Source organism: Thunnus maccoyii, chromosome 10, assembly GCF_910596095.1.
Source record: "Thunnus maccoyii chromosome 10, fThuMac1.1, whole genome shotgun sequence".
NCBI classification, from domain to species: Eukaryota; Metazoa; Chordata; class Actinopteri; order Scombriformes; family Scombridae; genus Thunnus; species Thunnus maccoyii.
In genome coordinates, this window is record NC_056542.1 from 15,389,444 (window position 1) to 15,404,942 (window position 15,499).

Here is a 15,499-nt window from a genome sequence, read left to right on the forward strand (position 1 = left end):
CCAAAACACACACACATTGCGTAAAATATCAAAAAGACAGAGTGAGTCCAGCTGGCCAAAGACGTCTTTATTACAAGTTTTACTTGCATCTATTTCACAAAAAAACAAAAATCAAATTTTTGGCCTTTTCTTCATGTTGTATAAAAAGCATTAGACTAGTTACACACCAATTTACACAAGAAACTAACAGCTTAACAACATTTGGCTCATGTACTGTACACACAGGTGATAGATTATTTACAAAGAAACAGCTAAATAATTTTCTCAGTTAATCATATATATATATATATATATATATATATAAAAAAATATTGCTTATTATTTCATTACTCATGTGAATGTGTTGCCCTGAGATTCCTTACTTGTGTATAGATCACCCAGTTGGATCTATATCATTTAAATAATTGAGTCAGCTCTGTAAACAGAGACTAGTAGCTACAGTACTTTCTATTAGAGCTGCAACTAACAATTATTTTCATTAATCTATTTTCTTGATTAATCGATTAATCATTTTCCCAGAGTCAAAGGTGATATCTGTTTCACCTCTCTTTCAGCATGCCTGATAAAGAAGAGCATTAAATCATCATATTTGAGAGACTGAAACCAGCAGTTTTTGGGAATTTTTGCTTAAAACTTTACTAAAACGATTAATCGACTGTCAAAATAGCTGCCAATAAATTTTCTGTCCATCAACGAATCGATTAATCGACTAATCGTTGCAGCTCTACTATCTATCATAATATACAACAGTGTCTTAGTGAAGCATCACCATAACAAGCTTCCCTATGTTCAGCTTGTAGCAACAGATTGTGCAACATGTAATACTGTAATACAGTTATTAAAATGTAATACAACAGTAATCTACATGGGATGGAAGTATGCTTTCACAGAAAATGTAAAAACCTTTAAATTAATTACATGAACAAAAGTGTTTGATATGTTTTTAAATGACTGAATTAAATACAGTCTTTGGAAATACCTCGTTATTTACCTAATTGCATCATCAAGTTCAATATATAAAAAATATAACCCCACTTGTGAAGTAACTTTCATTGACTGGTGGTTAATAAACTTATTATCTGTGAAGTTGGTACATTAACAAGTTTGATCACATTACAACTTAACTTAAATGATCTTTTCAGTTCATTTTAAACAAATTATTCAATTATCTGGTATTTAAACATTATTATCGCTACACAAAAGACAAAAAATAAGCATGAAACAAAAGTCTGAAGGACATGGTTTAATTGTCACAACAGCAATTATTGAACTAAAGTCTCTATATTGATTTCCAATGCACAGTCTGTGTGTGAGCAGCAATCATTTACAGTATAAGGGTGTTTCCCTGCTGTTCTCCTGCAGTTCTTTTTTAAACTAACCCATTCAGAAGGCGGCATACTAATCGGCCCTGTGATCACATATTGATCACATGACTTTACAAGAGTGCCCTCTAGCCAGTGTGGGAGTGGGCGTCTTGCTGTGTTTCCTTCCTGTGAGCGCCGCTGTGTTGAAGTTGAGGCCTTGAAAAGCTTGCAGCAGGTTGAAGCCATCGTCCTTGGTCTTGTTTTCAGGGTGAATGATCTTTGACAGCTCGCGGGGGAGCGACACTTTGCCTCCAACAGACCTCAGGTGGTTTGAGTCCGTGGAGTTCTTAATTATGCAAAAACAGGAAGAAGCAGAAGATTAAAAGGCTGAACATATAACACAAAAAAACAACATAATTTTTTCAGTTGATATATTATTTGTCCACATTGCTCATGTAAATATGCATATTAATAAACGTACATACATGGAGCACAAACAGGAATAGACTTATAAAAATGTGATTGTTTTATTTTAGAAAATGTCAAAATACATGAGATTTCTTGAAAAAGGAGAGCATATACATTTTTGTACAGAAGGAGGCTTGTGGATTTTGTCCCCCATCACTTACATTGTAAGTGCATTATGAAGGGATCTTCTAATGGCCTGTATGAACAGGAGGAATAATTATAACAAGAAAATTCAATTTCAATGTTCATTTGGGCACCTGGCTGTTGTTTTAAGACAGACTTGAAAAACTGTGAACCCATCCTTTAAAGGATCAAGTAGCATTATTTATCGTCTGCAGGACAGTTAAGAGTTGGTATTTGTATGTTTAATTTGGTTAAAATCAGTACAGAAACCATGGAAATTTATTTTCAAATAGGCCATGCATACAAGAATCTGGCAACCAGTTAAGTAAAGAATACCATGAAACAAATGAATAGCTTTTTCATGGTCATTCAAATATGTTAAATTTGAAATTTGCAGAAAAATGTTCTGCAACAAAAATTAAAATAGTGGAAAATCTGTGTATTTGCAAATGGACATGGCTATATTAATGCTGTAGATATATGTTGGACCATTGCCTGACTCTAATTTCACTGAAATCTCCTGAGTAGTTTTTTGAGATATCCCACTAACTAACACAAGTGCTCACACAGACCTCAGACAGACGATATTTTCTCCTGAAGTGAGATCTCATAGCTGCTCTCTCTGCATTCTTCTGAGCATTCATCGCTTCCCGCAGCTTTCTGTAAACACAGCAAGCAAATATAAATACACCTGACACACTGCAGGCAAAATTCAATTAATGTAATATCTCTGTCACGCATGCTGTCACGCTACAGGTTACTTCAATTAACTGGATTCATTTTCGCTTCCTGCTCTAATGAAAGCAAACTGGAGCAGATGAGAAGATTACAAAATGTCATATTTAAAGCATGTGTTGATTTCATTGAGCTTTTGCTTCACATGTGAAAAATTGATCTTTTCATCCTCTGCATCTGGTTAAAACTTTATTTCACATGCAAAGAGACTTTTTCCTGTTTCCTCCTAGGAATTATAAAAATCCACATGCTGTGTTTCTATGAAGGGTGTCCACTTGCCTCTCCTTCTCCAAGTCTGCCTGGTAGGAGCGAATCACTGATGCGTCTTTGGTGTGTGCAGATTGGAGAGGAGGGGTCCTCTTCAACCTGTTGCATCCTCCTCTTCCTCCCCCACCTCTGCCCCGATGGTTCCTGCGTTTGGCACACAACCTCCTCTCCTTCACCCCCGTCACACAGGCGGTCAGCTTCCTGACAGGCCTCCTCAGCGACTTTTTTACTCTCACAACTGACTCCATGATGAGCTCTAAGGACAGAAGTAAACGCCCGCACTCCTACTTTTTTGACAGATGATGGGTTAATATGTGATGGTTTTCTCCCTCGCTCATGTTGTGTTGCTCTGACAGGACAAACTCAGGACACACGCAGACTCAGGTCCTGTGGCGGCAATAACTCAGCTTGAGGCCTGTCAAGGACAAGGACAGCAGTCAGACGAGGCTCAGACACGCAGTCTTAGTAAGCACATACTGCTTCATCCACACCTGCTTAACCCTTACATATTGCTTGCGTCAAATTTGACCCATTTTTACATTTGAGAGCAGTAAAAAAACATCCTGAACACTGTGTCCTTTTAGCCTGATAAGTTAGTTTTATGACTTTTACCAAGTTACACAGAAATATTTCAACTTTAATTTATTTTTATGCAGCTGATACAAAATTTTGTACATAAATGGGTGTTCTGGTTTAAAAGTGACCTAAAAAATTAGCATTCAAAAATGGTAATGCTTTATTTACATTCAAAGGACTCATTATGGCTGTTTTAGGTAACATAGGACCATGATGCAGTATGATTATGACTGTTTTTTCTTCCTAAACACATAGTGTAAAGAATACACTCTCTCTGCTCTCTGAAAGCTTAATTAAGGGTTAATCACCCATTTATTTATGACTGATGATATATTTATGAGTGAAAAATAGATTTGTTGAGAAATTTGATATAGAGGCTCAAGGATACTGTAGAGGGCCAGAATATGAACCGTATATGAGGGTTAAAAAGGTTGCATAAACAGATAAAGTGTTTGTCCTCTACATTGATACCCACAGAGAAAAAGGAAGTAACGAGAGAACGGTAGAAACCACACAAGCATAAAAAATGAGAAAATGTCACACTCAAACATTTTGGACAGCATATTTTTCAGATCATTGGTCACAATTCATCTACACACAAAATTAACTGGGAGATGTTTTAGCGTGGTTTTCCAGTGAGGAATTTTCTTACCCATGCAGGTGGCCACAGTTGGCAGAAGGCTCACAGCGTAAAATCCAAATAAAGCTCCAGCCAGATGGCCTCCAGACAATCCCACAACGTTTCAGAATAAACCAGAGAAAACAAGAGGAAACAACAAGACTCTCCACAACATGATGTCTTGCGTGCTCCTTTGTCCCGACCGTTCGTTCTTCTGAGGATTCACTCAAAGTTTCAGTCTTTGATTCTTCTGTTTTCCCTCCTCCAGACTCTCTCCACTCTTCACCAACCCCAACTCTCCGATACAGATTATGACTTAAAGGACTTAATGAGGAGAATCTCGTTAGCTGTGGCAGGGAATGCACCCAATGACTCACGTGTTTGTGATGAGGATTTAGACACTAGCTGATGTCATGCTGAGTGACACACGCCTGCATAACACAGGCCTGACATCAGCATTGTTCCTATGTTCAGTCTTGTTTGTGCACATATAATGCTGCATTATTTGCATTTTGTTGTATTTATTTAGGAGCAGCAGAGCGTTAGAGAACAGTGGGTATAAAGGTGACAAAGGAAGTAGCAGGTGCATGGTATTCAAAGTTGGCCAAGTGGGCTTTGAGGAAGCCATGCAGCTGGATTTTTCAGAACACCTTACAAGACCATAAGCAGTGGAGATGAAGAGATGAGCACAGATGTGGAAAGAGGAAATGAAACAAAGAGACAACTGTCACTGTCCCGAGACAGCAGTGTTTGTGTTGTTGGGAGATAAGAGATTGTTAATAACTGGACAAAAAAGAGAACTGTTAAAGAAAAGGTTTTTTTTCCCTGTCACTTACATTGAAAGTGCATTATGAAGGGATCTTCTAATGCAGCGGTTCCCAACCTGGGGGTCAGGACCCTCACAAAGGGTCACTGGATTAAACAAAGGAGTCGTGAGATGATAGAACAGGATAGGATACAGAAAAAAAACACATTTTGGACTCACAAAAGTTTGATTTTCTTTTAAGCTTTCTTCTAATTTTTGCTTTATTTCTTGTGGATTTCTGTATTTTACCTCATGAAGCATCTAAAAGTGTAATCAAAACAAATCTTCTGTCTAGAGCTGCAAGGTTAGTCAATTCATCTATTATTCCATTGAATAAGATTAATTAGCAAATATTTTGATAATTGAATAATAATTTTACTCATTTTTGAGCAAAAATGAAAAAAAAAACTGGTTTCAGCTTCTCAAATGTGATGATTTATTGCTTTCCTTTGTTGAACATGATAAACTGAATATTTTTGGGTGTTGGACTGTTAGTCTGACAAAACCAGACATTTGAGAATGTAATCTTGGACTGTGGGGAACTTAAATGGATATTTTTCACTATTTTCTGACATTTTATGGACAAAACAATTAACTGATGAATCAAGACAATAATCTAAACTGGCAGACAACGCAACATGTGACGAGGGGTCCCAGGTAGACTTCGCTTTATTTTAAGGGGTCACAGGCCAAAAATGTTGGCAACCACTGTTCTAATGTGTATGAACAGGAAGAATGATTACAACAAGAAAATCATGTGTCAATATTCATCTGACTGTTGTTTAAGGACAGACTTGAAAAATTGTAAACCTGTCCCTTAAAGAGGAGGTGACAGAGTGAAGTAACCCTCACCACTAACAACAACAACTCCCTCAGCAAACAAAAACAATGTCAATGCTGTGGTTTGGTGAAAGATTCATAGTGTTCAGCTGCAACAGTGTCACTCCAGAAGTGCTCATTAAATCTCTTAAGGATGTTTCCTGCAGTCTGAATTGTGAGCCCCATGAATGATCAGATAACTGTGACAAAGACCTCAGTCCTCAAAGTCCTCAGACTCTGCTGCAGCATTCCTCCTGACTTCATCTTGGCACATTTCAATGTTTGAATGTCTTTGAATGACTCTCCATGGTGACCTTTGGGCTCTACAGCCTACTCTAATGCCCTATTTGGCTTTGACAGCACACACACACTGACACTCAGGCCTTCACACCACTTTACTGAACCCATTTAAAATCCTTTGTAACCTCCTATTCTGTCCCCTCTACTGTCCGGTACCTCGGTTTCTGACAGGTGAGGATGGTTTAATGCTTTAACAAGATCACCACGAGAGGCCACACCTCCCTGAGCTCATGTTCAGTGACAGATCGGGGATCAGTTTACTGCCCGAAGAGCAGGAGTGTACCGCTTAAAGGAGAAAGGCTGAAGTGATCGTGTGTCAGCAGTTCTTCACAGACACATAACTGAATCTACATCGGAAATATCTCTGTTTATTACATGACGCAAACCTGGCTCATTGTGAAGAAACTGCACAAAACAAGAAATTAACAACAAAAATCGTTCACTTTGTCAAATGTACAGAGTGGAGTTCAGGTTTGTGTGTGAACCAGAGCTTCCGTGCAAGCCCAACAAAAAGAGCCACTTAAGGGATTCTCAGGAGGATCAGTGTTCAAAACGTGACATACAGTCAATGACACCCATGCATTAACACACACACGCACACGCATGTTCTCATGCATGAACTCATAAGGGGCGTGCCTTCATTGGTAAGCACAAACAAAAGGTAAGCTGCATATAACACGCACACACACACACGCACACAAATACAACAGTCAGAGATGGTGCAAGGTCACGGCCCAGTGAGGATTTCAGAATAAAAAGGACAACTGATGTTAGAGTGTTAAAGTTACCACGACACAACATGTGAGTACATGCGATCACACACGTGCTTACTGTGTGAGTATTACACAGCAACACACACACAGAAACACACACACATACAGGCACTGTGGACCACAACAGTGTACCACTAACAGGTACAAGCCATCAATAAAAATATTCTAGGTACCGTAAAAAATACATGACGGCAAATTCTGCTTAGCGAGGTGACAGAAGCTACATGCTTATACATATTAATTTAATACTAAAAATAAAAATAAATATACATCTCATCATAACAAATTAGCATAATGGCCTCAATACATATAAACAGTAGAAGTGATTGTTTTGAATAAAGTCAGTGTTGCCATCAAGGGATTAACTTCTGTGATATGTAAACATAAAATCTTTGAATAATTTGTATATTTATTTAAATTTTTACACCAGATTCCTAAAACATGAACATTCACTCAGGCACACACAGCTAACTAGATAGAAACAGAAAGACTTTTTGTTATGATGATTTTAAATAAATAAAATTTCCTTCATTATAAATCAAATATAATTGCTGGTCATATTATATCATACTCACATTTCCTTTTGTACACAATACTATCAAATCTAGTCTGTACTAACTACACTCATGCATCATACTCTGGGTGATTCAGGTGTTTCTTTTTACACTGAATAACAAATCAGTGAATCTGGAAAATCAAGACTTACTATATTCATCTGTATTTTTACCTTGCAGAGAGCAGTACCTAAACTAGGAACACTACAACACTCGTGACTGAAGTGCAAAATGTATTATTGAGGATAGTTTTGGCATTGACGTGGCCTTGGGGTTCCAAGGCTCCTTAAACATGCAAACAACTGTGTGTTAAATTCAACAAAGTCTCGTTAAACAACTCTTCAAGCCCTATTCAGTGATGACCCCGACCACCTGGTTGCCTTGGTTGTTTGGACCCCAGGATACATGCTTTCAGATGCGGTTGTTGTGATGATTTCAAATAAACTGGACCCAAAAGTCTTTTCCATTCAGGATCCTCATGAAAAATCTATTTCACCTGACCCATAATTTAATGTTATTTCTATTTAATATGCTATTAGTCGTTCTTTTGTTTCTCAATCATAATTTGTTACCTCAAGTCTCAACATTTAAATACAGTAAAATTAATTTAACACATACCACAGTAGTTGTTGGTGATAATTTTAATTATAGTTGAAAATACCTGTTGATGTAATATTTAATGTATAGGTACGTATATACTGTATAGTGCAAAATCATATGTAACCTGTTGGAATTTTTAGTTTTTTAAAATGGGTAAAGACAAATGACACATTTATGTTATTAAGGCAGGAGTATAAAAAGCATTTATAGCAGTTAAATAAGTTCTGTATGGAGAAACAAGAAGTAAATTGTTTACGCACATCCACTCACACAGACACTGACTGACTTTCCTTCAACAACTGTCTCCATACACGCGTAGAGAGAGAAGAAGAGAGATATCTCTTTAGTTTAATATTAGCTTCATTCATTCCCATTAACAGCCTAAAATTACTTTTAGCATAGCCAGGGAAAAGGACTATAAACAAACCTTCACTGATACTTCACTAATACATACATGTTATTACAGACAACCACCCACACAAACACACACATACACACTTTAGAAGTAAGGTCTCATTCAGTGACACACACTGACGCTCAGCCTCTTCTCGGATGTGCCAAGGCTGAAGAGGAGAGCTAGCGAGCGCACACACTCGTTCAGCCTTGTGACCGTGCTCTCTGCTGAGCTACACTCAATCAAGATGCCAGAGGAGGGCTGAGAGTCAATGGCAGCACTATGTGAGGAGTGTGTGTGATCGTTATTTGGGTGATGAGCTGAGAGTCCTCAATCAAAACACGAGAACAGAAGAACTGAATTTATTAAACGACTAAAAAGAGTCACTCCATACAAAACATTACAAAAAAACATCAATTTCACCTTATAAAGTGACTAAGAGCATAAACTAAAAAGATACTTTTCAAAGGATCATTTAGCTTTTGCATTAAAATTGATCCTCTAAATTTTAGAGATACAGTGTAAAAGTATTTTTGTTATTTTTTTAGCATTATTGAGTTTTTTTGAACAGACTTGATCTACTGGTATGTGAGGGTCTGGCTTCAAAGGACAATACCGGTGGTTTTGCATGTTTTAGCCCATTTACCACAAATCACATATATTTACATTACAAGTAAACCATTTTGCAAATGATGCTGCTGTTATGTTGTGGTTTCTATTAATTTATTAATAAATTAAATCTATTAGCGGATTCTTGAAACTTGCTTGAGTCACGTCTGCATCATTCATCATTAAGATGAATCATGAATTACATCATTCTTATAAGTTTTAAGGGTCTCTTTACTGATTTGCATATCATATAAAAATACATGGAAATTCTATCATATATCAATAAGTGGGAAATCGAAAAATACAATATGCATTTGCACATGAGGTGGAGTCGTTCATGAACAAACAATTTTCTGACAGTTTTTGTTTTTTCACATGAGAGATTTCTTTCTGGGCAGTTTTGTCTGTGTGCTTCTTCCTGGCTTGAATCAGGATTTTACCACATTTGAATCAAAATTTGATGTCAGTTCTTTTATTTTGTCCTGGCTGTCAATCAAATGTGATCAAACCACACAAACTCAGTCCTGAGAATGTTTTTTTTGGGGGGGGGTGGGTTGCCTTGCTTTACTTTTTTGTTGCTTATTTACTTTTAATGGGCTTTAAATACACATGATTTGTAGTTAGGGGCTTAAACATAGTAAACACTGTGTTATGGTGCGGAAAAGGTCAATGGGTTGTTCAGGGTCATCTGCTCATATCACTGCTGTTCCTCCAGAGTTGATTCTTTCCTGGGTGATGGAGAGGCAGGAAGAAGGGATGGCGAAGAGCAGAGGAAAGGGAGATGCGTTTTGAGGGCTCATACTCCAGCATCCTCTCCAAGAGATTAAAAAACTGGTGGTGCTCTGTCGCTTGTGACAACAAGTACTTCTGAAAAACACAGATTAAGAGAGACACATGTTGTGTAAAGGAGTAGACACACTTAGCTTGTGTTTAAATGTTTGCATCTGTTTCAGCTCACCCTTAAAGGCTTGCATTTGGCTTTCACATAGCGTCCGGACTTGGAGCACTCGTTCCAGTTGAGACGCCCACAGTGGAAATATTTCTGCTTTCTGTGAGAAACATGTTTTGTTGGATGAAGTGTGTTTTCATGTCTGTGAGTAAGAGTGTACAGGCTTGTGTTGTGTTTACCTGCTCCTTTGAATCATCCTCCGAGGAATTGGTCCCTGTATTCTCTCCATCATAGCAAGATGCTCCTTATTGTCATGAGTCTACAAGTCAACACAAGGGAACGCACAAGTGAAGAGCATGTCAGCAAAATCAAGATCATCCTACTTTCAACATGCTGTAATTGTACCAGTATAAACACACATGTGACCTGGTACATTGTGAACCCTTCGTAATATTCAAACAGGATGCAGCCGATACTCCACACATCACAAGGGTGACTCCAACCCAGCTCTGCGGGAGAGGTAAGAGGAACCAAAGCTTCAACACCAACTGAACAAGACTGACAGCTCCTGGTCTAGTCCAAACCAACGTTTCTTACCCAGTATGACCTCTGGGGCTCGGTAGTGACGTGTAGAGATGATGGTAGAGTGGTGTTCATGGTCAAAGGTGGCGCTGCCAAAGTCAACAAGCCGCACTGTTGTGTCATTTAGTCTCCTCTCATTGCACTTCTGAAGGAGGACATACGTAGCAATTAAAAGGTCAAAACCTAACTAAGCAAACTTTACCAAATCATTTAATGGATAATTCAAATTTATTGCTATTTGGGCCTTATTTCTAGCCACACTAGCAGCATGGTTCTAGGGATAGCAGTGTCTGTTTGTCCATTGATCCACCACTTTGGTCCAGACTGAAGTATCAACAAAGGTTTTCAGCTGGACACAAACTGGGTACGTTGCAGTTGGTTGGCACAAAGCTATGATGCCTCAGGATAAATTGTAGGCTACCTGTACCTGTGGTGAGCCCCCAGCTATCCATGTAGCACCATCATCAGTCAAAACTTTAAACAGTCCAATATTTTTCTTTTTGACCAAATACCTACATAACTAAAATGAAGTATGAAAGGGCAAGAAACATCCAGATTCACATAGATTATTGGTGATAAAAGTAAATCTGTCACACACAATACAATAAGTACAATAGGTCAAAGTTGAACCAAGAAGTTTGTCTGCAAAATGTAAACATGTATGAGTACCATTTGCCTTCATTTATTTTTTAAGTTTGGCTAACCTTGGAGTTTGTTTAAACCTCCTCATGTTTATTTCCCTGTCTGTCCTCTCTCTTTTTTTTTTTTTAGCAATGTTGTTGCATTCTTAGATATCAGCAATTACACAATTCTATAATTACCAACAGGAATGATAGCCAAAAGTACAAAAATAGGACCCAAGTTGAAAAAACCCCCAAAACAAAGCATTTCTTCCCCCTAAAAAGATTATTTGTTTTTTAAAAATATCCTTTCAAAGATGCCAGACTGAGGTCAACAAACAAAACACAGTTTTCTGGGATAAATATGTGTCTATAGAGGGACTGCATGTGGGTGGTTCACAGGTTCTGCTGATACAAATATGCATCCAACTGAGCGACCACAAAGCAATCTCCCTTTTTTCTGTCTGCATTAATCCCTGCTTATTTAACATCCAGATTCTCTTTCACCCAAAGGTGTTTTGACTTCATGCCTGCAGTTGTTTCTAACCTTCTCAGTGTTGTATATGAAAGAGTAGTCTGAGTTGACGAAGAGGATGTTCTCTGGCTTCAGGTCGGTGTGCGTCAGCTTGTTGTCATGGAGAACTGCAGTGGAGACAGAGGGAGGGGGAGAGGAGAGAAAGTAGATGTTTAGATTTATCAGGAGCTAGTGAGCCAACGCCCTCATCTGGCTGAGTTTTCTGTTGGTTAAACAGTTGGATATGCAGCTAGATTTGTGGGGGAAAGCTAATAGTTGCATGGGTGGTTGTCTGTACTCGTATGCAAGTTTTGACAGAGGGATGGCCCTAACCCTAACCCTAGGATTGCAGGATTGATTATCATATAGGCCTAGTCTAATCCTTGACATTATAATTTTGATTTAATAGAACAGCTATTAGGCTAAATGCATATTTTGTGTAAGCCTATTCTTTTACTGAATTTGGACATTAAGCATTCTAATAATGCTATTTTTTCAAAACACACCATAGTTTTTACAGTATAAACTTTACTTTGAAATATGTAACTGTAGCAGCTGAGCGTGGTGCGGTCAGTGCAGATTAATTTCCTCAATCACATTATCTGCTCCACTCCCAGGTTACACCAAACATCTATAGTAAAAACTATATCTGTAGTCATGTCTCCCCTAAAATATTTTGCTACAGAGGTGGCTTGGTCTGGGGGTGTATTTCAACAGCACAGACATGACTGAATGATCATAGAAATATTATAGGAATATTATAGAAATACTACAGGCAGCAGTGTGTCTCTATAAACTTCCGCTCCTCCATGACCACATGTTGCTACTTGACACTTTGATCATAAGGTGACACTACTCTATAGAGTATATTGGCTACAATATAGTATAGAATCGAGTATTTATAGTATATAGTTTGGAGAATGTTATAGATCCAAGACAAAACTGACAGAAGGGCGGGACTATAGGGAAAAAGGTGCATTTACAAATCCGTCTGCTAATTCAGCACCACGGACAGTGCCATGGATTTATCAATACACAGCACAGTTAGGCTACTGATATTTCAGAGCCATGGTTGGGGCCATAGATTCTAACTTGCACAAACCTCAGTCAGATAATAATAATAACTGTTATTTATACAGCACTTTTCAAAATGAAGATACAAAGTGCTTTACAAGGTTGAACCAGGATTAAAATATTTCAGGACTGAGGCAAATAAAATCAAGCAATCGCCAAGAATAAAAATAAAAAAGAAGAAAAAAGAAAACAGTAACAATAAAACAGGTAAGATATGTTGTAAATAAAAATGGCGTGCAAAAATTAATAAAACGCTTTAAAAAGATATGTTTTAAGAAGTGATTTAAAAGATGTCACCAATCCTGCAAGCCTCAGATTCTCAAGCAGGGAGTTCGAGAGCTGAGGGGCCCTGACTGCAAAAGCCCGGTCACCTTTAGTCTTGAGTCGGGACTTAGGAACAGCCAGCAGAGCCCTGCCCAAAGATCTGAGGCTGCGCTCTGGCTCATAGGGGAGCAGCAATTCAGCAAAGTAGCTGGGAGCTGAGATCAGTTCTAAAAGTTACTGGTAACCAGTGAAAAGAGGCTAAAACTGGGCTGATGTGATCTTAATCAATAATGGAAGTAAGTGTGGGTGATAAACAAAAGAAAGTGATGGTCACAACCCTTAACTGTGTTTCTCTTTAACTTTAATTTGTTATGGGAGTTTAAATCAAGGACACTTATGTCATCTTCAGTTTTCAGTCACCCTTTAAATATCTGGTTTGTTTGCTATGACATCAGTGGGACAGTGGTGGATAATCTGCTTACTGCCGTCATTGACATTCAAGTACTGGAGAAAAAGCAAGGTGGTATAGTTAAGTGTGATACAGGACTCACATCTGACAGCGTGGCAGATCTGGAAGGCCATGTGTCGGATGTGGTTAATGGGATAAGGCAAGAAGTTGTTTGCTTTCAGAAAGTCAAAGGTGCTGAGAGACAGCAGCTCAAAGGAGATGCACACATGGCCGTAGTAGTTAAACCAGTCGAGCATCTGAACACAGTGACTGATGGGGAGAAAAAAGGGGAAAGAAACAGAGATTAAATGTATGAGACAGAAAAAACAGAAACTTTACCCTGAAAATAACCAAAATAACAAACTACTCACTGTTTATTGTTTGGATCTTTCTCACTGATCTTCTTCAGCACATTGATTTCCTGTTTGGCTGCTTCTCTGTACTTCTCAATATTCTTAATGATCTTCAGCGCCGTTCGGCTTCCACTTCTGTATGTTAAAATACTGTATTTAAATTAAATAATAAACACTACACATGATGCATATTGCAACTTTCATTATTACATGAAACACTTTACCTTCTGTGGTCCAAACAGTGAACAACCTTCCCAAAAGTCCCCTCACCTAAGGTGTCGAGTATCTCATCTGTAAAACAGATTGAGGTGAAACAGGATGTTGATGCCGGAGCAGTTCTATGAAGGCTGCCCGCTCTTTCAACTGAACTGATACCTACATCTGTCCTCGAGGACGTCCCCATTTCTGTAGATCAGGTGTCCATTCTCAGTGTCTCTCTGAGTGTCGCCTGCGGGCTCACCGCTGCCCCGCTGAAAACAGTCAACCACAGAGGGAGGAAAAGAAGGAAAAAATCAGGGCTGGGATCAACCTGCATATGTCCCTTTCTTCACTGAGTAATATCTAACCCTTAGGCCTTAAAGGTCAAAGGTCACCAGCTGGACTTACCCCTGGCTAAGACTGATACATTATGTGTTTACATGTAAATAAATGCAAAAATCTGAACCGGTATCCCACTTGAGAGTGCTCAATTTCACCTATAAAACTCCACTCTGCCTTTGCAGCCATGATAGAAGAATTCCTTAAGAGTGTGAGCTTATACATTAAGGTTGACCTGGGCTCGTTCAAAAGGAGGTTAATAAGAAATGTCAAATGACTTCTGGCCTCTTTGGAGGAGCAGAGGCTCTATTTCCATCCACATTCTGAGACTGTTATTAATATCAGAAGCCCAGCATGTGCTGAGGAGACACTTACTGCAGGACGGGGGCGACAAAATAGACCGCACACAAAACCAAACACCGACATATATAAACATGCACAGTCTGCATGTGATTTGTTGTTAGGACATTGTGGAGCTTGAAGTCTAAATTTTTTTTTAAAAATGTATTGCAACCACATAATATAGATGATTTAAGGTAAAATGTCAACCATGATGGAGAGGTGACATATTTATTAGTAGAAAGAAATAGAGGTAAGAACACACAGAATGCATGCACAGGAAAAGGAGATACTCACAGACAAGCAGAAGCAAATACAGTCCAGAAAACCCTTATACAGAGAATATAGCTGTGTCTTTCCCATTATGCAGAAGTGCAGAGCCTCTCAGAGTGGAGACGTGCTTGAGTAGAAGAGGATGGAGGGAGGTTGTAGCAGGTGGAGAGAGGTAGTAAAGCAGAGACATAAAACTACCAGGAGTTGAAGAGAAAAAGCACAGAAGACGGGACAATACAACATTAAAGCAATAGCACAGAGAAACAAGAAGACATGGACTTGTGACAAAGTAAAAAATAGCCCGCGGTGTTGTCAGCGGAAACCAAAAGCAAAGGAGGAACACAACAAGTAGAAAGTGACACAGTCTGACCACAAAAACCAACAGAAGAAAAAAAAAAGCTTTTGAAGAACAAAGAAAACACCAGAGAAAGTGTACAAGACAGCTGAGGTACAAGACAGAAACAGAAAGTGACAGACAGAAATGAGACGCAGAGACAGGAGGAAGAGGACAGTTAGAGAGACAGAGAGAGTGAGCTGAGACAGATGCTAATAATAAACTTTGGTCACAGCCCCCTGAGAAAGTCTCGAGAGTAGAATCAAGATGTGGTCAGGGGGACTAAAGGAGGGCGAAGAGTCGGAGGAGGAGGAGGGGAGAGAGAT

General features: G+C 38.7%; 2 protein-coding genes across 2 annotated transcripts; both read right to left on the minus strand.

Moving 5' to 3' along the window:
* Window positions 1–325: 325 nt before the first annotated feature.
* On the minus strand, window positions 326–4,212 carry LOC121904974 (complexin-3-like). Its single transcript, XM_042422831.1, has 4 exons — window positions 4,126–4,212; window positions 2,910–3,312; window positions 2,468–2,555; window positions 326–1,650 (listed from the first exon to the last, which is right to left on the minus strand). Exons 2-4 carry the CDS (start codon window positions 3,143–3,145, stop codon window positions 1,426–1,428), a joined length of 549 nt encoding a protein of 182 aa, XP_042278765.1. The 5' UTR covers window positions 3,146–3,312; window positions 4,126–4,212; the 3' UTR covers window positions 326–1,425.
* A 4,471-nt stretch (window positions 4,213–8,683) lies between these two features.
* On the minus strand, window positions 8,684–15,357 carry clk2b (CDC-like kinase 2b). Its single transcript, XM_042424390.1, has 11 exons — window positions 14,864–15,357; window positions 14,070–14,160; window positions 13,915–13,981; window positions 13,709–13,825; window positions 13,441–13,607; window positions 11,585–11,679; window positions 10,433–10,562; window positions 10,262–10,344; window positions 10,075–10,154; window positions 9,905–9,995; window positions 8,684–9,813 (listed from the first exon to the last, which is right to left on the minus strand). The coding sequence occupies exons 1-11, from the start codon at window positions 14,927–14,929 to the stop codon at window positions 9,631–9,633; spliced, it is 1,170 nt and encodes a 389-aa protein (XP_042280324.1). The 5' UTR covers window positions 14,930–15,357; the 3' UTR covers window positions 8,684–9,630.
* Between the last annotated feature and the right edge of the window lie 142 nt (window positions 15,358–15,499).